Source organism: Petaurus breviceps, unplaced genomic scaffold (assembly GCF_028583685.1).
Source record: "Petaurus breviceps papuanus isolate PSGF00001 unplaced genomic scaffold, PetGlider_PUasm1.0 91133, whole genome shotgun sequence".
NCBI lineage: Eukaryota > Metazoa > Chordata > Mammalia > Diprotodontia > Petauridae > Petaurus > Petaurus breviceps.
This window is the reverse complement of record NW_027187419.1, coordinates 43,022,734-43,046,318: the sequence shown is the minus strand read 5'-3', so window position 1 is coordinate 43,046,318 and position 23,585 is coordinate 43,022,734. Positions and strand designations below refer to the sequence as shown.

Sequence of the window (23,585 nt, the reverse complement as noted above, 5' to 3'; positions counted from 1 at the left end):
TTGCCTTCCCCCCTCCAAAAAAGAAAGAAAGGTCCACCAGTCAGTCAGTCTGTTAGTCAGTCAATAAGCAATGTACCAGGCATTGTGCTAAGCCCTGGAGTGGGCCAGTGTTTACTAGAACAGAAACTTGGAAGGAAATCCTATGCTGAGGGAACCATAAGGGAATCAGGCCCGTAGTGGGAAATTATGGATGCAGAGGGGATGATAGGTATTCAAGGTATTTTAAAGGAAGGATAATTGGGGGTATGAGTGTAGGCAGCAGGGGAGGGAACAGTAGAAAGGAAGAGACTGAAAATTAATGACATAGATGGGAATGACTGTGGGAAATAATATGCTGGAGGAGATGGGAGGGGAGGGAATTAATATGTTGGGCATTTGGCCTTGGTGAGAAAGACCATTTTCACATTGAACACTTGAGTAAAGCAGGAAAAAAGGGAAAATGATATCAAGGAATTATGAGATGTGGAAAAGGGGGAAATACAGCGTTAATAGAAAAACACTTATTTTCTTGGTAAAGTATGAGGCAGGGTTGTCAGCTGAGAGGATGCATGTAGAAAGTAGAGTGGCAAACTGGAGGAGAGAATGGGATAATCAGTCAGGGAGGTGTAAAAGTCCCTGATGTGGGCAATTAGGTGTCACAGTGTATAGAACGCTAAGCCTGAAGTCCGGAAAACTCATTTTCCTGAGTTCAAATCTGGCCTCAGACACTTCCTAGCTGTGTGACCCTGGACAAGTCACTTAACCTTGCTTGCCTAAGTTTCCTTATCTATAAAATAAGCTAGAGCAGGAAACAGTAAACCACTCTGGTATCTTTACCAAGAAAACCCCAAATGGGGTCACCAAGAGCCAGATATGACTAAAACAACTGAACAACAATAAAAGTCCTTGATGTAGTGAGGACTCAGTTGAGAAAACATGAATTTATAGTAGACTTGGTGGCATGATTTCCTCTAGATCTGTTAAGTATTTTGTAAGTAGCAGCTAAGGTGACAGATGGTGTGAGCAATTCAGGGTTGAGGTTTGGCAAGGCATGAGCTGCGATGGGGCAAATGAGCAAGGGATTTTGGAGTGACAGTAGTTGAAAGCTGAATGGATTTACTTAAAGATTGAGACTGGAATGGGAAGAAAGCAAAACCTGAGTAGGGATGACAGTCTGAGAAAGTCCTGAGGGGTGGCAGGATTGGAGGTCATGGTGTCTTGGTGAAGACAAAGAATAGGTTAAGAAGTCAGAATAGAAGGAAATGGAATGATTGCAGCTTGTGATCAGATAAAGGCATTTCAGTGATCATGGAAGTAGAACATTTGTGGTTGATGGCAAGATCAAAGGTGTGACTCATTACCAATATATAATTTGACTGAGAGAACAGATAAAGGAGACCTACTGTCTAGTGATGCTTCAGCTTGGAAGCACACACAGAGAGAAAAAAGCAACAGTATAATCCTCGGATTTACTCTCTGGAACAGCATAGAGTTTTGCTACAAAAATACTGATGTCCCAGGAAAACACAAGATAGAAGATCATTGGAAAACTGCCTGATTTCAAGTCACCAAGAGACTAGCTAATCTGCCAGTCTACAAAACAGCCACAGAAGATAGGTGAGGTCCCCAATGGACAATACATTACCACCATTCACTGTTGACAGGGGAATTCATTGACCTCTCTGTTGAATGGAAAAAAGAGGTGTAAGGAAAAGAAGAGACTTGGGAAAGGGACCCTAATCTCCAAATCTTCCTCATCTGGTGAAGATCTGGGTCAAAATCTAGATAAGAGGAAGACAAATTTGGGTATACCCTTAGGAGATGGAGATGGGTACCCAAACTGCCCTAGTCTGAGGGTGATCCTTGCCTGGGCTGGAGGGAGGAGCTAAATATGGAGATAATCTCTGTCCTACCCACTAACTTAGCCTTGGAGATCCTAATGGAACTAGAACATGCAGAGATTGAAACCTTAGGGACTAGAGAAAGTTTCATTCACCCCAGGCCTTCCAGAAGGCCTCAAATTGGTGCTGCATCCAAAGGCACTTTGCTCCCCCTTATAGGGTAGAAAGATTGACTCTTCAGAAGCATCGAGTCACTACAGAAATGCCCAGACTATCAGGCCTATGACTAGGTTGATGTGTAATGATGATCAAAGGTGTTACTCATTGAGCCTTATGGTGTCTACTGGTGCAGGAAAGCATATTGCATTCAGGAAAAGAAGTCACATATGTATAAGTGTAGGAACAACATTTTTTTTTAGCTGAGGGGAGAATATAGTCTGGGTATCTGCCAAGTAAAGTTAGGGAACCCCCTCTCCCTCACTATCATCTCTTGAATATGGTGTGAATTCCTTGGCCAAGATGAAAATTATATAAACAAGAAGGGAATTCTCTTGTTCTGGGTCCTCATTGATTTATTGACTAGGTCTTTTTTTTCTTGTACTGACTGAAGTTCTCAGCAGCAGTTGCATTGAAAATCTCTTTAGATAATACTTCAGGAGTAAGAATTTCCACTGAGCTGGACCTCGGTCTGTAGGAGGAGGAAGACACAGACTGACTGAGAGAGAGCTATCAGAACAAGTCAACTTGCACATAGATCTTGGAAGAGGGCGTCAGTTTGGTACTTGGGTACTCACTAGGTGCTAGAGCCCAAAAGAGATTTGGGGAGAAAGAACTGTGACATGAGAGAAGAAAGGAAGAAAAGGAGGGAATGAAGAGTGGAGGGAGGAAGGAAAGAGAAAAGAAGGAAGGGAGGGAAGAGAAGGAAGAAAGGAAGGAAGGAAGGCAGGAAGGAAAGAAGGAAGAAAGAAAAAAGGAAGAGAGAAAAAAGGAAGGGTGAGAGGGAAGAAGAAAAGAGGAAGTAAAAAAGGGAGGAAAGGAGGGAAGGAGGAAGAAATACAGAATCCCTGTATTTCTGTAAACAAAACTTATTACTTCTTTGGTCACTTCCAAAAATCCACTTCTTATTATTCATATTAATCAATTATCTCTCTGTCATGAGGTAGAGAGAATTCTTCTGGAATCATGATTGATCATTTAGTTGATCAAAATTCATAACTCTTTCAAATATCTATTTTTATGATGATGTTATATTATGAACTGTCCTTCTCACCCTGCTTTTTTCTCTCTACACCAGTTTCTACAACTCTCCCCATGTCTCTTTGAAAACTTTCCCCTTATTTTTCATAGTCCAACAGCATTCCCAATATATTACTGTATTATGGTTTGCTCAGCTATGCCTGTATTGATGTACATTCCCTTTAGTTTCCAGTTTTTTTGCCATTATAAAGAGAGCTGCTGTAGCTATTTCTATACATAAAGAACTTTTATCTATTCCTTTGATCTTCTGGGGATATACAGCACTACTAGTGGTACAACTGGCTTAAAGGGCATGCACTGTTCAGTAATTTTTTGTGCATAATTTCAAATGGCTTTACAGAATAGTTAGATCACAGATCTGCCAATAGTACATCCACATGCTTATTTTCCTGTATCCTTTCCAACATATCATTTTACTATATTTTTATCAAATCTTCCAATCTGATGGATGTTAGGTGAAACCTCAGAGTTGCATTAATTTGTATTTCTTTGTTAGTGATTTCAAGTATTTTTCACATAGCTAAAGATAACCTGGGTTTCCTCTCTTTAGAACTACCTGTCCATGTCTTTAGATTATTTATCCACTGGGACTCAAATTCTTACAAATTCAAATTAATGTATTTTGAACATGAGACTTTTAGCAGAGAAACTTGAGAATTTTTTTTCTAGTTTATTATTTCACTTCTAATCTTAGATATATTGTATTGGGGGTATTTTTAAAATTGTATGTAATTAAAATTATTCATTTAATCTTTTGTGATCTTCTCTATCCCTTGTTTAGTCATGAGCTCTTCTCCATCTAGAGATCTGAAAGGTATTTTCTTCCTTGTTTTTCTCATTTATTTGTGATGAATTATATCTATATATCTATAATTATATCTTTCATAGGTCATTTTTCTATGTGGAGTATATCTTTGTATAAGGTGTGAAGTGTTAGTTTAAATCTAATTACTTCCATACTGTCATCCAGTTTCCCAGAAGACCATCAGTAGCTGGGTCTTTGAGTTTCATGTAACACAAGTGTTTTTTTAATTGGACTTCTGTTTTGCGTGCACTTCTCCTGATGAAGCTACCTCTATAACCAATGCAGATGTCAACTCATCTGTAAGACTTGCCAGGGGCACTGAAAGAATACCATTTGCTCTCAAGTGAGATTGTAAGTTCCTTGAGGGCCCCATTTTTGCCTTTTTTTTGTGTTTCTCTGCTGTACAGTTCCTGGCACAGAGTAAATCTTTAATAAATGCTTGTTGCCTTTCTGAAATGGGAATTGCCTGAAACTGCAGTCTATCCAGAAAAACTAAGGGCAGGAGCATAATAGGTGTCTGTATATCTGAAGGGCTATCACATAGAATATCAGAGAATTACGGAATTTAAGAGATATTGTAATAGATATTAACAGATAATGAAACACATAACTGAAAAAGAATTCCTTTTATAACATATCTGATAATTGATTATCCAGCCTTAATTTGAATACTTCCAGTGAAAGGAAACCAACATGGCTGCCCTTCCAACTTTTGGATGATTCTGACTCTTAGAAAAGATTTTCCTACAGTATCACATAGAAATCTGTCTGTTTACTACTTCTAGCCATTGCTGCTAGTTTGACCTTCTGGGTCTAAACAGAACAAAGCAAAAGACTTGTCCATGGAATACCACTTCAAATACATGAAGACACCTATTAGGCTCCTCTTAAATCTTATCTTCCCCATGCTACCCTGCCCACCTCCACTAATGCTTTCAGCCAGTCTTTATATGGCAAGAACTCAAGGTCCTTCACCATCTTGTTTATCCTTCTCTGTTTACTCCCTAGCTTTTCAATGTTCTTCCTAAGATGGCACACAGAACTGATCACAAAATTTTATGAGTGTTCTGACCAGTTGTGAGTACAGTAGAACTTTCATTTCCTTATTCCTGTAAGCTCTATGTCTCTCCTCCCTCATCTCTGTTTTCTCTCTCTCTTCCTCTGTCTCTCTCTGTCTCTGTCTGTCTATCTGTCTGTCTCTTTTTCTCTCCCTCCATCATATCTCTCTTCCATATCATATTGCTGACTCTTGTCAAACTTTCAGTCCTTTTAAATCCCTAGATCTTTTCCGGATAAGCTACTGTCTAGAGCCATATCTCTTATGTTTGTGAAGATGGTTTTTTAAAATCCAAGGATGAGACATTTACTCCTAGCAAGAGAATAAAAGCAAATTTTAATATAATTAGTGCTGATAAATAATATCTTCTCAGATTTGGCCCAGGGTTCTAGACTGTCAAACAGAATTACTTTATGTGGTTCTAGGTTTTGGTTCAACAGGTGGAATTTCCTAACTATGACAATTGTTCAAAAGAGAATGGGCAACCTTAGGTGGAACCCTGGAGCTGTTCAGGTAGAGGTGGGATGAGTACCTGTCAAGGATATTACAAAGAAGGCGCTAGCAATGGACAAGAGGTTGAATTAGATGATCTCTAAAGGCCCATTCATGTGATTCTATAGCTCCCTCAAGGCTTCAAGGTTTATATATAGAACTGTTGGTGAATTAGCAGAACTCAGGAAGAGGATTCCCATTTATGTTTCTACCACTGAGGATTCCTGGTTGGTATCCTGGTTCCCTGTTGGCCCTTAGGCTTCCAAGATTTGCATATACTCCTGGGGTGTTGTCTAAATATATAGATCAGGTAACACTAGGAAGTTTACATAAAGATTTCAAACTATAAGGAGCTTTGCTGATTACAGCAGTAGGAATGCACAAACTCTGAAAAGAAAAACAGCAAAAATGTAATCCACTTGTTTTTCTAGATCCCTAAGAATACCTTGGTAAATATTAGCCAGGGTACAGTTTTGCTTGCTATTAAGATTTGCAGATTTCAGTAGAAAGAAACCTAAAAAACATGCATGCGTGTCACAACATAACATCACTAATCTCTTAATAATCTGTAAAATATATATTAACTTTATCTGCGGTTAGACTGAACTATTCTCCATTGTGTAAGCCAAGTTGGATGTGTGAGTAATAGGTTTGTTATGGGAATAATGGCGTCAGTAGAGGATGAATTTCTCCGGTACCCTATCATCTTCTAGGTAGAATTCTTTTCATGACTGAATAAATCGACAGTTTGGAATTAACCAAGCAGTTTAAAAAGCATTTCCTATAAATGCCATGTTTTGTTCAAAGAATCCAGTGAGAAAGGGCCATAGAATGTTTTCCCTAATCAAACAGTGAATGTTGTATAGAGAGTTAAATGCCAAATCTTCTTTCTTCCCGATACTATCTTATCGTCATCTGGCAAATCTCCAAGAGTATGTGCATGCATGCATACATGTGCACCCTCACATGTGTGTGTGTGCGTAGACAGTATATGAACACTTACAAAACTCAATGTTTCCTGCCGGTCAGAATATAGCTGATGTAGGGGAAGTTAGGAGAAGGATAGTCAATAATTCTTCGTAACCACATAGTCATAGGATTATAGAGTTAGAATTGCAAGGAATTTTAGAGACCACCATTTTTCAGATGAGGAAACTGAGGCCCAGAAAGTTTAAGTGATTTGCCCACTGACAAATAGTACATAGTAAGACTTAGGATTGGACTCCTAATCCATCACACTTTCCACGGTACCACATTCCTCTCCAATTGCTAGGCAGTGTCAGGGAGGACAGTGGGTGTATGAGACCCAGACCCAGAAAGGAGTAGTGATGAAATTCAGAACATAAGAACTCTGATCAATAATAATAATAATAATAATAATAGCTAATATTTTTATAGTGCTTACTATCTCAGGCAATGTGCTAAGTGCTTCACCATTTTTATCTCATTGATCCTCATAAAAACCCTGCAAGGAAAGTGCTACTATTAATCCCCATTTTATGCATGAGGAAATGGAGACAAACAGAAATGACTTGCCCAGGGTCACATAGCTAGTAAGTATCTGAGACCAGATTTGAACTCTAGTCTTATACTCTATCCACTGTGCCATTTAGTTCCCCTGATCCACACAATAACCCTTCATGATTCCAGAGGACTAATGACGAAGTGCTTATCTCTATGGCCTGAGAGGTAAGCAACTCAGGGATATAAAGGAGGCAGGACATAGTAAATGAGAGAACTGGTTTTTCTTGACAATGTATATTTGTTAAATCCACTAGACTGCAAACTCCTTGAGGGCAGGTACTATTTTTTGCCTTTTTTGTATCCCTAGTGCTTGGGCAACTAGGTGGCACAATGGGCAGAGTGCCAGGCTAGGAGTTAGGAAGATTCCTTCCTGAATTCAAGTCTAGCCTCTGACACTTTCCAGCAGTGCAACCCTGGGCAAGTTACTTAACCCTATTTACCTCAATTTCCTCATCTGTAAAATGAACTGGACCATTACTACTCCCAGGAGCCAAGATGGTGGAGTGAGCAGTAAATCACCATAGCTTTCCCATACTCACCTCCAAACAACTATAAAATAGTGCCCCAATACAAATCCTAGAACAGTAGAGCCAGCAAAAGACAGGGTGAAACAATCTTTTTATTTTATTTTATTATTTGGAGGGCAATTAGGGTTAAGTGACTTGCCCAAGGTCACATGGCTAGTTTTTGTGTTAAGTGTCTGAGGCTGGGTATGAACTCAGGTCCTCCTGATTCGAGGGCTGCTGCTCTATTCACTGTGCCACCTAGCTGCTCCGTGAAGCAATCTTTTAGCCGAAGAATCTTGGAATATTGAAAAGAAAGTTCTTTCTTATTTGGGCAAAAGAGGAGCACAGTCCAGGATAGTAACTGTCCCAGGAAGCTCCACCTCAGTAAACCAGTGGGAGATCCTGAGTCCCAGCATGGTGGAGCAGGCAAATGCCAACACCAAGACCCACCACATGCCTCAGCATAGCCAGGGAAACACACTCCAGCTCTGAAAACTGCCACATGTTTCAGCATATCCCTGGGCAAACAAACAGCTGTCAGCAGCAGACATCCACAGGAGAACAGGCAGCCTCCAGTGGCCAGACTGCCATGTGTTTCAGTGTAGCTCTGGGGCAGCACAGAAAACACAACTGGCCTTCAACCATGCCAGGCACCAGCACTGGGATCCTGGCCCAGCACCAGAGAAGCTGCCAACCCCTTATGACCTCCACAAGCACCAGTCATCCCCACTCCCACTCTATCGCACAGCACCAGACTCCAGGGTCCCCTGTGGGCCTAAGGGCGACATCAGTACAGTGCTGGTTCAACAGCCAGGACCTGCAGCCCCTGGCACAAGAAGCCTGAGACGGTGTTCCTTCAACACCAGGAGCAGAACTCAAATTTAAAAGAAAGGAAAGAGGCCCCAAAATATGAGCAAACAAGCAACAAAAAGAATCTGACCATAGAAAGATATTGTGGTGACGGGGAAGATCAAGACACAAACTCAGAAGAGGACAGCAGTGTCAAAACACCTATGAGCAAAGCCCCAAAGAAAAACAAGAAGTGGGCTCAAGTCCAGAAAGAACTCATAGAGGAGCCCAAAAAGGAGCTTAAAATCATATAAAAGAGAGAGAAGAAAATTTGGGGAAAAAATGAGAGTGGTACAAGAAAATTATGAAAAAAGAGCCAACAGCTTGGAAAAAGAAAACAACTTCTTAAAAAGTACAAGTGACCAAATGGAGAAGGAAGTACCAAAGCTAACCGGGGAAAACAACTCTTTAAAAGTTAGGTTTTGGCAAGTGGAAGTTAATGACTCTATGAGACATCAAGAATCAATCAAACAAATTCAAAAGAATGAAAAAATAGAAGAAAATGAAAAATACCTCATTGGAAAAAAACTGACCTGGAAAATAGATCTGGGAAAAACAATATCAGAATCATTGGACTACCTGAAAGTCATAATCAAAAGGAAGACCTGGACAGTATGTTTCAAGAAATTATCAAGGAAAACTGCCCTGATGTCCTGGAATCTGGGCAAAACAGGCATTGAAAGAATTCCACCAATAACCTCAGGAAAGAGATCCCAAAGTAAGAGCTCCAAGGAACATTATAGCCAAATTATAGAACTATTGGGGTCAAGGGAAAAATACTGCAAGTGACCAGAAAGAAACAATTAAAATATCAGTGAATCACAATCAGGATTTCACAGGACTTAACAGCTGTGACATTAAAGGATCAGAGGTCATGGAATATGATATTCCAGAAGGTAAAGGAACTAGGACTAAAACCAAGAGCCACCTATCTAGAAAAATTAAGCATAATACTTCAAGGGGAAAAATGGTTATTCAATGAAATAGAAAGATTTTTAAGCTTTCATAGGGAGAAGACCAGAATTGAAAAAAAAATTTGATCTCCAATATCAATACCCAAGAGAAGCCTAAAAAGGTAAAAAGGGAGAAGAAACTGTAAGGGATTCAATGGAGCTGAATGGTTTATATCCCTACATGGGATAATGATACTTGTAATTCTTAACAATTGTACCACTAATAGTACAGTTAGAAGGAACATACATAGACAGAGGGTACAGGTATAAGGTAGATTTGAGGGAATGACAAAATAAATAAATAAGAGATGAGAAAGAGTGCAGAAGGAAGGGAGAAGTAGAGTGGGGTAAATTCTTTCACACGACAAGGCATGAAAAACCTAGTACAATGGAGAGAAAGATGGGAGGGGGCATGATGGGCATTGTTTGAAATTTATTCTCATCAGTATTGGCTCAGAGAGGGAATAATGTACATAATCAGTTGAATATAGAAATCTGTCTTACCTGAGAGGAAAGTAGGAGGGGAAGAGATTAAATAAAAAGTGTGTGTGTGGGAACTGACAGAAGAGAGGACAGAGGGTAGGTGGTAGACAGAAGCAATATACTGTTGAGGAGGGAAAAGGTAAAAGGAGAGAGAGGACAAACAGGAAGAAAAATAGGATGGAAAGAAATAACACAGTAATCATAACTATGGATGTGAATGTGATGAACTCATAAGATGGAAGTGGAGAGTGGAGTGTATCACATACTATAATCCTACAATAATTTGTTTATAAGAAACACACTTGAAGCAGAGAGACACACACAGAATAAAGGTAAGGGCTGTATCTATTATGTTTCATCCAAAGTAAAAAAAGCAGAGGTAGCAATCTTATCGCAGATAAAGCAAAAGCAAGAATAGACCTAATTAAAAGAGATAAGAAAGGAAACTATGTTGCTCAAAGGTACCATAGACAATGAAGTAGTATCAATACTAAACATATATGCACCAAGTGGTATGGCATCCATATTTTTAAAGGAGAAATTAAGTGGCTTATGTTTCATGGTCAAACAAGAGATAGAGAGCATTATGAAAAGTAAAATAGATAATTCTGATTATATTAAATTAAAAGACTTTTGCACAAACAAAACCAATGCAACCAAGATTAGAAGGAAAGCAGAAAGCTGGGAAACAATCTTTACAGCAAATGTCTCTGATAGCCTCATTTCTAAAATATATGGAAATTTGGGTCATATTTATAAGAATGAAATAATTCCCCAAAGGCAAATGGTCAAAGGATATGAACAGGCAGTTTTCGGATGAAGAAATCCAGACTCTCTATAGGTATATGAAGAACTACTCTAAATTACATTTTTTTAGAAAAATGCAAATAAAAACAACTGTGAGGTGCCATGTCAGACCTATCAGATTGGCTAATATGACAAAAAAGAAAAATGATAAATGTTGGAAAGGATGTGGGAAAATTGGGACACTAATGCACAGTTGGTGCAACCATTCTGGAGAGCAATTTGGAACTATGTCCAAAGAGTAGTGAAACTGTGCTTACCTTTTGATCCAGCAATATACCACTGCTAGATCTGTATCCCAAAGAGATCATAAAAAGTGAAAAAGGAGTTACAGGTGCAAAAATATTTATAGCAGCCCTTTTTGTGGTGGCAAAATATTAGAAATTAACGGAATGTCTATCAATCGGGGAATAGCTAAACAAGTTGTGTTATATGAATATAATGGAATGCTATTGTGCAATAAGAAATGTTGAATGGGCAGATTTCAGAAAAACTTGGAAAGACTTGTATGAACTGATGCAAAGTGAAATGAGCACAACCAGGAAAACATTGTACACAGTAGCAGCAACATTGTGTGATGTTCATATATGAATGACTCAGGTCTTCTCGCAACACAATAACCCAAGATAAGTACAAACGACTCGTGAAGAAAAATGCTATCCACATCCTGAAAAAGAAATGATGGACTCTGAATGCAGATCAAAGCACATTTTTTTTCACTTTATTCCTTTTCATTTTCTTCCTTTTGATCTGTTTCTTCTTTCACAACTGTGATGAATATGGAAATGTTTTATATGATAGCACATGTATAACTGATATCAAACAGCCTACCTTTTTAGGGAGAGGGGAGAGGAGGGAGGGACTCAAAATCTTGTCAAAATGAATGCTAAAAATTGTTTTGACATGGAATTGGGGAAAAATATTATTTAAAAAGTGAACTGGAGAAGGAAATAGCAAACCAGTCCAGTATCTTTTCTGAGAAAATCCCAAATGGGGTCACAAAGATTAGGACACAACTGAATAAAAAAAGAAATGACTAAATATTCTTGGCTCTAAGCATACTGCTTGACACATAGTAGGCACAGAATAATCATTTACTGACTGACTGTTACAAGGATTTTTATTTTATTTTATTTTTTCAAAAGGGTGGAAGGATGTGGAAAGGAAATAAATTAGATTTATTCTCATTTAAAAAATAAAATTTATCTCATTAAAAAAAAATTTAAGTTAAAAATGTAAGTTAAATTTAAGTTAAAAAGTTTTACTAGGGGTGGCTAGGTGGTGCAGTGAGTAGAGGCCCTGGACTCAGGAGGACCCAAGTTCAAATCCGGCCTCGGATACTTAACACTTACTAGCCATTTGACCTTGGGCAAGTCACTTAACCCCAATTGCCCTGCCCTCCCCCTCCAAGAAAAGGGCAAAAAAACCCAAACAAGCCTCCCCACCCCTCCAAAAAAGTTTTACTGTCATGTTTTAGCATAATGTTGTGCCAAGGACATAGCATTTGAATTCAAAAGATCTAGGTTGAAATCTAGTCTCTGCTACTTATAAGTGATGTAACATTGCACAAGTCAGTTCCAATCTCTAAGCCTCTGTTTTCTCATCTGTACAATGAGGACTAGATGAGCTCTAAGGGCCCTTTCAGTTTTAACATTCAAGGTTCTATGAACATTATGTGACCTTACAAGTCAGTCAGTCAGTCAACAAACATTTATTAAGTGCTTATTAGTTGTCAGGCACTGTGCTAAGGCTGGGGATACAAAGAAAGACAAAAAGAGTCCTTACGGGAAAGAGGCAGCTAGAAGGTTCAGCGGATAGAGAGCGGGGCCTGGAGTCAGGGAAACCCGAGTTCAAATCTGACCTCAGACACTCACTAGCTGTGTGACTCTGGGCAAGTCACTTAACCTCTGTGTGTCTTAATCCACTGAAGAAGAAGAAGATAGCGAACCACTCCAATATCTTCACCAAGAAAACCCTTTGGACAGTATGGACAGGACTGAACAACAACATCAACAATACCTCAAGCACATTCTAATGTGAGAGTTAACACTTAGTCTTACTGATAGGGAAAATCAAGCTCAGAGAGGATAAATTACTTGTCCAAAGTCATACAGGGAGTTGATCAGAGAGTCTGGGGAGGAACCTTTTCTCCCGGTCTGTCAGACCTCACAGTGGCTTGGTTCAAAAGAAACCATTCTGCATGTAAAGAATACTCCATTGGCTTTGAGCTTCTCCCAGAGACAGCAATCCTTGGTAAGAGGCAGGATTATTGGTGTAATGTAAACCTGAGAAGGAGTGGGGTGCTGGAGGCAGGGAAGGGAGGGATCAGAAGCTTATGGTAGCATTTATTTCATGCTTTGTAAGGCTGGGCTAATACAGAGTTTTGATAATGTTGCTTTTGTAGCTATGCAGATGTGCTTAGCTTTAAAAAAAACATAACATTCACCCAAAAGATAAGTTAGTGGGAAATCATTCCCATTAGAAAAAGGATTCTTCTCTTTATAAAAGTCAGTACATTTGTGATGGCTTACACATTACTAGCTATTTCATGAAGAGATTGTGTTGTGAAAGCAGGATGAGGAACAGCAGTGGATCCTGCTGCAGTGGAAGTCAGGAAACATGGGATTTAACTCCTGATTCCAACACTAAGCTGTGTGACCTGGGCAAGTGTATCAGCAATGCCATATTCACAATGCCTATGGAGATTACAAATATGCTGATATAATTATCCATCACAAAATACATCATGCTTGCCATATGGGGGAATAAACTAGAAAATTTATTAAGATACCAAAAGACTGAGTCCCAAAACCAGAAAGTGAAAGCCATCAGAGTAGTTATGACATTGGCACAGGTAGATAAAGTAGAAAGCACCCACATTTTCAAGCCTTTGAAACAGAACAGGCTACCTCAGGCAAAGGTCCTCCTCTCCCCACTCACAGCAACCACCCAGCGTCCGGGGAGCGCGCTCCCAGCAGCTCCGGCCCCTGGCAGTCCTCAGCAGGAGTCCTTAGCAGAAATTCTGGCTAACTGAAAAAAAGGGCTTTGCGCTGCCGCTGCCTCTGCTGCTGCTGCCGCCGTCGCCACCACCGCCAGCCACCACAGGAACGCTAGCTTGGCTTCTGCTTCCTCTTGCTCCGCCCCTTCCTGCTATGTCAGCAAGTCCAATGGGGCATGGAAGATCTTTAAATCCCATAATCCTTACAGCAAGTCACTGAACCTCTCTGAGCCTCGGTTTCCTTGTCTGTAAAATGATAAAATTCAGACTAGGGGATCTCTAAAGTATCTCCCAACTCTCAAACTCTGTGTGCTTAGGACAAAAGACTAATAATTAAGAATTAATTAAGGACTCTTAAATTTTTATCTGGTTCCACTAGTAACTAGATGAATTTTTAAAGAGGAAGTATTTTTATTTCTTTCTGTAATATGAAGTTTATGAGAGTAACATTTGCCTCACTCAGAGAGGCAACGAGCCATTGTTTTAGAAAGGGCTTTGAGGAACTGGACGGAATGGTATTGTCTAAAGAAGTTTTGAGACTGCTTCTTGACATCTGTCTCCTAATAATGAAATTTTTGAACAATGAGATGATGGGTGGGACAGGTTGATCCTGGTTGCTTCTTCCCTCACTGGGATCCTGACAAACTACAGAGATACACTGTGACTAGGGACGAACTAGGATAGCTTGATCTTGTGTCTAAATAGCACTGGGCACATGAAATGCATTCCAGGAGCACTCATTGAATTTAATTAAATTTTAATGATACTATAAAGAAATCTAACTTTGTTGTACAAAACTATTATTAATAAATATCTAAGTATCCTAGCCCTCCCTTTAGGAAAGAATTCCTTTAGAGAAGAGAATTTTGCTTACCAATCCATACCCCTCAGTTAGTCCAACTGGCCCAATAGCCAGGGTAGTAATGTAAAATCTCTCCTTATATAGCTAAGTCTATGCATGAGTCACTTCCCTAGCAGCTGTAAATAGAATTATAAATTTTTTTCTTTTTTAACTTTGATCTGTTTTCCAGATTGGAGTGTTGACAAGAAAGGATGTTCAAATATCTCCGGAAATATTTTGCTGTACACCTCTTTGGACATTCCCAACGGAGAGCAAGGCTAGTGTCCAAAGATGGAAGGTGCAACATAGAATTTGGCAATGTGGAAGCACAATCAAGGTTGTTCTTCTTTGTGGATATCTGGACAACAGTGCTTGACCTCAAGTGGAGGTACAAAATGACTATTTTCATCACTGTCTTCTTAGGCAGCTGGTTCTTCTTTGGCCTCCTCTGGTATGCAGTAGCCTACATACATAAAGATCTTCCAGAGTTTCATCCATCTAGCAATCATACTCCATGTGTGGAAAACATTAATGGCTTAGCTTCAGCTTTCCTATTTTCTCTAGAAACTCAAGTTACCATCGGTTACGGTTACAGGTATGTGACAGAACAATGCGGTACTGCTATCTTCCTTCTAGTCTTCCAATCCATCCTCGGAGTTATGATCAACTCTTTCATGTGTGGTGCCATCTTAGCCAAGATCTCTAGACCAAAGAAACGAGCCAAAACCATCACCTTTAGTAAGAATGCTGTCATCAGCAAACGTGGTGGGAAGCTTTGTTTCCTGATCCGGGTGGCTAACCTTAGGAAAAGCCTATTGATTAGTAGTCACATCTATGGCAAGCTCTTGAGGACCACAGTCACACCTGAGGGAGAGACCATTATTTTGGACCAGGTAGATATCAACTTTGTGGTTGATGCAGGCAATGAAAATTTGTTCTTTATTTCCCCACTGACCATCTATCATGTTATTGACCATAACAGCCCTTTCTTCCACATGGCACCTGAAAACATTCTCCAGCAGGACTTTGAGCTGGTGGTGTTTCTAGATGGAACAGTAGAGTCCACCAGTGCCACCTGTCAGGCCCGGACATCCTACGTCCCAGAGGAAGTGCTATGGGGCTACCGTTTTGCCCCCATGGTGTCCAAGACCAAGGAAGGGAAGTATAGAGTGGATTTCCATAACTTCGGCAAGACAGTGGCAGTGGATACCCCACATTGTGCTTTATGCCTCTACAATGAGAAAGATGCCAAAGCCAGGTTGAAAAGAGGCTATGACAATCCTAACTTTGTCCTGGCAGAAGTCAGTGAAACAGATGATACAAAAATGTAGCAACTTTGCATAAGCAGAGCAAAAATACTATGGTACATGATAACTTAGAAACACAGAGAATCAATCAGAATTTTCAGGAACACCTAAACAGGACAAGAACCTTTAAAGGAAGTTAATGGGCATCTTTGCATTCTGTGGCCTGACCTCACAGAACACAGTACTACCATTTTCAGGCAGGAGAAGTATATAGGAATCTCTTTAAAGCAACTGAATGAAGCAGGACACCAGACCTTCCGAATGTAAGTTCCTTGAGGGCAGGAACGACTTCATTTTTGCCTCTGAGTTCCTAGGGGCTAGCTTAGTGCCTTCATTTTCTTAACTTTCAAGGCTTGTTGTTGAGTTGAATTGATATGAACATTTAAAGTTAGCAAATTCCAAGTCCCCCTCCCATTAATGATTGACATATGAATGGGCATCTGAAGGAGAGGATCTGTCCAAATTTTTACTTTGTGTTAAGCCAGTTATTGTATAAGTGTAGTTCTTTGATTGAATTCTGTGAAGTTTGGATTCTGTCAGAGCCATACTTGAGGACCTAGAGGGCCATATGTGGCCTTGAGGTCACAGGTTCCCCACCCCTGAGATTGGAAAATCCACAAATTTAAGTAAGAGACAAAATAGGGATATGTTTTCTTGATGATCTAGTCTGGCTGTCTATATTGTCATTAATTATTTTCTGCTGTCCCCTATGATTTTCATGCCTTTTATTTACATGGGGTGTCCTGATGAAAACTAGCCCCAATAAATGCACTGCAGGGATCAGTAACTAACAATTATGGAGTTAGAGGTAGAAGGGACCTCACAACACATCTAGTCCAACCTCTTTGATTTCTACATTAGGAAACTTGAGGCCCCAAGAGGGACTGATCGAAAGACCTCAGTCATAGAAGTGCTCATTTTGGGTGATTTTTTTTTCAGGAAAGTTAAATGTGGTTCATGAATTATTCACAGTGGCAGGGAACACACAAATATCACTTTGAAGTTCAAAAATAGGATCCCAAAGAATGCTTTTCCTACTCCCTACTACCACCCCTCAAAGAAATTGTGAATTTCTCAGGGTAGCTGCAGTCTCACTGGATTCAGCTGATGCTGGGAATCGAGATTCATCTCTCTTATAACACTCTGTCTTCCATCAAATGAAACATGGGCTGAACTAGAGGAGAGAACCCAGCCTGCCAGAAAGAAGAGGAGGCTGTTGAACAAAGGGAGTAACTGTGTGGATAAACCATACAGATCCAACTTTAAAAATAACTCTTGGGCGACAGGCCACACTTCCCACTCCTGGCTGTCAGTGCCCAGTAAAGTCCAGCAATTGCTCAACACAGATGAGCCCACTTACAATGTGTCTACCCACACCTACAGTGGAATGGAGATCTGGAGCCTAAACCATTTTCTGAAAGAGCCAAATAAACTTAAGACCCATGTTGGTCTTTGGCCAACTTAACAGCTTCAAATTTCTGTTTCATGTTGTGTGTACAGACAGACACGTCTTAAGTCAGTGAATTGAAATCTGCACCCGTACTTCCTTGCAAAGATAAATACTTTGATTTGAAAGCTGTGATAACATTTTCCCAAATGACACTTTTATGTTCTCCCAATGTTGACTGGGATTATAAGTAAAAATTCTGTTATGCTGGGCATGGCCTATCTTCCTAAGAGATCCAATAAGGAGTTTAAAGGTACTGAAATGGAAGCTGAACAAAGCCTCAGAGAAGGTTCATTGAGCTTATCTATTAGGGCTTGTTATAGCCCAATGCTTTCCAAAAGAGACATGAGAATAGAAAATGAATGGAGTGAAATATAGCAGTCAAGAAACTAACTGGTCTTCCAATTCTCTCTCCCATCCTCTCCTCCTTCTGTTACCCAGGATATGAGACTATGCTTGGGTTTTATTCTGTTCCTTCCTGCTGCCATTTTGAATGTGAACTACAATAGATGGTACCTAATTCTAAGCAGGAATCTTTTTTTGTCAGAGTGTTAATTAATATATAAAATCTGTAAATACTTAATGCTTTTTTTTTCAAAAGCAATATTTATCATTAGAGAATAAATTTATTTAAAAACCAATATTCAGAATGTGTTTTTTCTTTGGGAGAGGTAGATTTATTGGGGTTCGGGGAGGTGATCAAATAAAATACACTTGTTGTCTGGGTATCTATCTTATAAAACCCAAAGAAGAGACAACTTCTCTTGCAGTCATTACCCTTCTACTGTCATGCTACTCTATTGGACACTTACAATCATAGTCTTTTATTTATAGGGTGATGCTATGGCACGCTTATTAGCAAAGAACATCTCTTGTTTTTTTGTATAGTGACGAAGTATATGGGCCAATCCATCTATATGTTTTGGTCCTTGTGACCCAATGTGACATTAGATAGGCTATCTATCAGTGCCTTACATGGCCATGAAACAGAGGAGCTAAGCACCTCACACAGGGGCTGAATTGCTGATCATTTAAACTCAACACATAATGAAGTACTGACTCTGCTGGAGAGCACTGGACATATGAACAAGAGTAATCTTATCTTCATCATAGTCTAATGACCTTATCTATTGTTTGATCAGTAAGTTGATAAACATTTAAGTGCCTACTATGTACCAGGTAAGCACTGGGAATACCCAAAGAAAATAGAGAAAGAAAGTCAGTTTCTGCCCTCAAGGGACTTGTAATCTACTAGGGGAAGACATACAAGAGGAGAGGCATGAGGCACGGGGACGTGATGGCAAAGTCCAGAGGAGGGCTGCCAGGTGGGAAACGAACAGTCATTGATAAGTCATTGTAATTTGACTTTGATATAGCTATCTTTACCTACCCTTGTCCTTATGTGGCTTGCTTTTGATTTCATATAATCTCCAAAGTTTTTAGCGTCCTCTCACTCTCAAAAATTACTTCATAAACATACTTACATATTTACTTATCTGTGGGCATGTATTCTCAGTAGAATGTAAGCTCCTCAAAGGCAGAAGGTTTTCATGTCGGTCTTTGTAGCTTTAGCACTTAGTATAGTGAGTTGTACATAAGAGGTGTTAACAAATATTTATTGAATTGAAAAGAATAGATTTGCCTTATGGACCTTAGAGTATGATTTTTAAATGGGTCACTTGAGATTTATAATGTGCATTGTATGGGACAAGATGCTAGTGAACGTATGAAAGCAGCAAATGCCCTGAGGAGGTATATCTAGTTTTCTGGGCCACAAAGAACCTCTTACTAAATTGGTTATTCTTTGCCTGTCCTTTGTGCTCCCTTTTCTTGTATTGTTGCTACTTTTATAAGATCGAAAAAAATGGATTGAATTGGTGAATACAGATCAAAGCCTATCCTTTCTAACTCATTTGCGGCTTCTTCCCAGAGTGCCTGGGGGCTGCCTTCCTGCAGTCAGTATTTCTGCTGCCATTGATCTCCTGAATGATGCCAATTTAGCATAGTTGCCATGGGATCTTTGACTCTGAGGATCTGGTTTCTGGCTTTAATGCTCCCTGGCTCTTACAGGACCTTGGAAATGAGAGAGCAAGCTCTCACACTAGACTTCCAGGATGAAAGGCTACAGGATTTCAATATGTCACTATCGGAAAGGAAAGGGTCAGTGTAAAAGGAAAGAAGGAGGGGGTTCTATATGAAAGGCTGTCATGTTCAAGAAGGAGCAGGGAGCAGCCCTCTCAGTTCGTACTGAGAATGGGCATGAATTATAAACAACAGGAAGAAGATCCTGGGGATAAGGATTATAAGACACTGGGATATATGAACAAGGGGAGGATATGGAGTCTCTTTCCTTGAAGATTTTTAAATAAGGGTATAAAGGCCCTTGGATTTTATGGTAGCTTGGGAAACTGTAGCACTGGAGTGAGTGTGGGAAAGGCCTAGATTTAGAATTATAGGGCCTCAGTTTGGATCTTAACTCTGCTACTTTACTGTGTGACCTTAGGCAAGTAATTTCCCCCCTTTGAACCTCAATGTCCTCATCTTTCAAAAGAAAGAGTTGAACTAGGTCATCTCTACGGTAACTTGCAGCTCGAAGTCCTATGATCTCAGGGTCCTATGTGTCACATGACTCCTAAGCTGATACTTTGTAATGGGTTAATCAATAGTTAATAGCTAATAAACACTTATTAAGGCCTATAATATACTGTGCCAAGTGCTGGGGGTACAAATAAAAAGAATGACTGTCCTTGTTCTCAAGGATTTCACAACCTAATGAGGGAAAACAATATACAAAATGAAACTACAAAGGGGGGCACCAAAGGGTGCCTGACTGGCACAGGGGCATGATGTGTTATGGAGCTGGTACCAAGCAGAATAGCTGGTGGAAAACAAGAGTTTAGCTGAAAAGTTCTGCCCCATCCATAGAGAAAGGCTTTGGGAGGACTTCATTGCTCTACCTCCCAACTCTGCCATCAGAGGGGAGAGGCAGCTGAGAGTACTGAGAGGGTGTTGAGTATCAAAGCTGGATCAACCTCCATAATGATGAGATTTCAGGTGATGAATTTATCCAAGGCAGGGGTGGGTTGGGGGTGGGGAGGCATTCTGTTCTTAGAGTCAAAACCAAGCAGAGACACTAATGGAAAACGAAAAGGAGAGTCAAATAACTCACTTCCTGCTACCTTCCCCCCACCTTTAGATGAGAAACAACAAACATGTAACGAGAATGTTGCAGGGAAAGGTCTGGGGTGGACATGAACACAGTTCTTCAGCCTTGGATTGTGATGGACGCTGATCTCAGCTTTGGTGTCATATTTATGGGTGAATTAATCCCAGTGAATCTGGCCTGCAACCAAACACTGAAATCCATCCTTGTGTGACCACTTCAAGTATTTGTTGTTATTGTTGTCTTTCCTACATCACTCAGGTATATTCTGAGAACAAGGAACCTGATTCTCATTCAGCCACTGATGAGTATTAGCGGATATAGGGAACTATTGACGTTTTCTGCATTTGGAGAGTGGGATAAAGATTAAGTCAAAGTTCCAGTGAGGATCAATCCTTCCTAACTAAATATCTGGCTTACTCACAGAGGTCTTCTGAATCCCCTTTTTACCAACCCTTGAAATATAATTAAGTAGGGTACCTCTCTGCCTCTGTAAGATGTCTGGTGCATGCTTGTGAGCCCAGGCCCAGTTGGCTACCTCCAAAAATTTTTTTAACTAATCAAAGACTTTACTACCAATCAGAACTTCAAGATGGAAAAGGATGCTTTGAGTTCTCCATCACTGGGAGGTCCTCATTTATGATAATCACTTTGGGGATGGGAGCACCTCAAAGGCCATCTAGTCCCACTCCCTCATTTAACAGAGGAGAAAGGAGAAGGCCTTCTAAGTTAACTGACTTACCTAAGGTCACACAAGTCATAAGCAGTGGAAGTTAGATTAGAAGCCAGATCTTCCCACTGTACTACACTGCCCCTTTTTAACTAGAGAATAGGGAATGGCATCATGTTTTATATAACAATTAACCTTTCAAGGCCCTTTCATACACTTAAGATTCTATGATTCAAAGAATCATCCTATAGTATAAAGGCATAAAATCCCCCCCATCCCACGGAGTGGCAGATATGCAAATGAGCTGGGTGGCGGCCCTGCCCCTTAGCCGTTATTGCCAGCCATTACAGGAAGCAGAATGTCAATCAAAGCTTGACAGAGGAGATAGAGCATTTTATTTTGGAAGTCAGAAGTTTTAGAACAATGACTGGAATTTCCTCTTTCTGTCCAGCAAAGGCCGTTTGTCACTGGGGAGATAAAAGTCCAGGGGCAGGGAATAAAGGTTATCGGAACCATGGCAGCCCAGAGCCATGTGTGGGGAGCAAGAGGGAGGAGGGGTTATGGAGGAAATCTATTTCAATGCCTGTCATTAAGTTTCCATTAAAAGAACATTCAGTTAGGAATTCAAAAATAATTTAATCTCCCTGGCCAGATGCACCCAGCTGGACTCCTTGGAGCTGAGCCTTGCCCAGAGGATGAGTTGCATTGAAACTTAGTAGAAGAGGCCAGTAAGATCATGCTTGGGGCAAGGGGGAGGTAGGAGGACCCTAACTTAAAATGTATTTTGAATGGCACAGGTCTTGGATTCAGTTCATTTTGTTGCTGGATTATAGCCCTTGGGTGAGCCCAGGTGTTTTCCAGGCAAGTGACATGTAGACATTACTCTGGGGATGGAAAGAACTCATTGTGAGGAGAGGGGTCAGTGGGGGTGCAATTGCTATAAAGCAAGCCAAGGAAATCTCCAAGACACCCCAGAGGCCAAGCAGCTTCCAGTGGGCACCAGCTGCTGATGCTTCGTCACCCCTGGAAAAGCAAAAGTAACAGGCATTTTTATTAAGCACCGACCTTACACTCAGAACTAAGTTAAATGCTATGGGGTTCATCAGTAAGTACCTTGGGGAATCTGTCCTTAGGGGGAAGGAATTTGATTGCACCATATGCTTGGGTGTTTGACTTCTGACAAGTCTAGGCCTTAAAAGTTTAGAGTGGGTGGTACCAGAATGAACATCCACAAAGCCAGAGACATTACTCTGGAGCCTTTTGACAGTCTGGGTCCACTAATTCAGCTTATTTTGTGGCCCTCCCCTGCATTTCACTTGAATTGGGGGTTATAGTCACAGAGCATGTCACATTCCAAAAGTGTGCAGTCAATTTTACAGCTGCCTGCAGGCAAACACCTTGCCCTATTAAAGCATGTGCTGGGGATCTTGGGGTCCACGACTTCAACTGGCAGCCAGGCGGCCAAGGAGCAGTAGCTCTTAAATGAACACACCTGCCCTTAGTTCCAGTTAAGTAGGAGGGTCAAGCCTACAGAGAAATGGTAGGAAAAAATTAAAGGCAAGGCCCCAGACTTTTTTTCTAGAGAATTTTGCTTCCTTTATCTATTGGGAAACAACAGAAAACCAATGTTCTAGTTTTGTCTCCACTAGCTAGATATCATTTTACTCATCTATAAAATGAAAATTAAAGGCAACCTAGAGAGATGTAATGAGCCAGAATAAATGCCCTTTAGGGATGGATATATCTGACACCCTCTTCATTTTGAAATCTTATCAGAACCTTTCTCCTAACAAGATTCTCTGTTTCCAGCCTACCCATTTTCTAATCTATGGAATTTAATGCCATCAGATTAAAATTATTGAAGCACTCTTTTCATTGTGTAACTCCCTCCCTTGCTGAAAAAAACCATCAATGACTCCCTATTGCCCATACTCAAGTCCATACTCCTTAGTCTGGCATTCAAGATGGCCTTCCACAATCTGGACCCAACCTAGCTTTCAACCTTATCTCCCACTTCTCCCAAAACTTCTACTCAAGGCAAACTGGTCTCTTAGCTTTCCCCCTTGATCCCATGCCTCCATTCCATCCATGATTCCTTCATGAGTAAGTTCCCCTAAACTCTCCACTTATTTAATTCTGACCAATCTTAAATGACCTAGATCAATTTTGGTCTTCTCCACAAAGGCTTCCTTGAGCATCTCGGCCCAAAGTGATTTCTCCCCCATAATTCCTGTCTAAAATACTTCACTTGACACTTGCCATTTACTGCCTTGAATTACAGTCAATAAACATTTAAGTGCCTCCCATGTACTAGGCACTATGCTAATTATTCAGTTTAATTCAACAAATAATTATTAAACAAGCAATCAGTCAACATTTTTCTAGTTCCTATTAGGTGCCAGGTACTATGTTACAAGCTGGGTATACAAAGACAAGAAAGAAAGTTCTTACATTTTATCAGATAAGGCATACATACAAAAACACATATATGTATAGATATACATATATATGATGACGGGGCCTGTGATTTCATTAATATGGCAAATGCATAAATGAAGAAATTCCCTGGGGCAAGGTAGATTGACTTAGAGAGCTACCTTGAGCAATGA

The 23,585-nt window shown here is 40.2% G+C and overlaps 1 protein-coding gene and 1 long non-coding RNA gene across 3 annotated transcripts in view; one reads left to right on the top strand and one right to left on the bottom strand.

The window, feature by feature from the left end:
- Positions 1-14,557, bottom strand: part of LOC138154881 (uncharacterized) — a 335,411-nt gene extending 320,854 nt beyond the window's left edge. The window contains exons 1-2 of the long non-coding RNA XR_011166698.1: positions 14,423-14,557; positions 13,210-13,794 (exon numbers count right to left, since the gene is read on the bottom strand). This is a non-coding gene — a long non-coding RNA (uncharacterized lncRNA). The remainder of the gene's footprint in view (positions 1-13,209; positions 13,795-14,422) is intronic.
- The window catches only part of KCNJ1 (potassium inwardly rectifying channel subfamily J member 1), a 59,484-nt gene extending 42,234 nt beyond the window's left edge, over positions 1-17,250 (top strand). For both annotated transcript variants that reach the window (XM_069079889.1, XM_069079890.1), the window contains one exon: positions 14,580-17,250. In XM_069079889.1, the coding sequence (XP_068935990.1) occupies positions 14,602-15,720 (1,119 nt within the window). In that variant the 5' untranslated portion in view covers positions 14,580-14,601 and the 3' untranslated portion in view covers positions 15,721-17,250. The remainder of the gene's footprint in view (positions 1-14,579) is intronic.
- Positions 17,251-23,585: the final 6,335 nt, after the last annotated feature.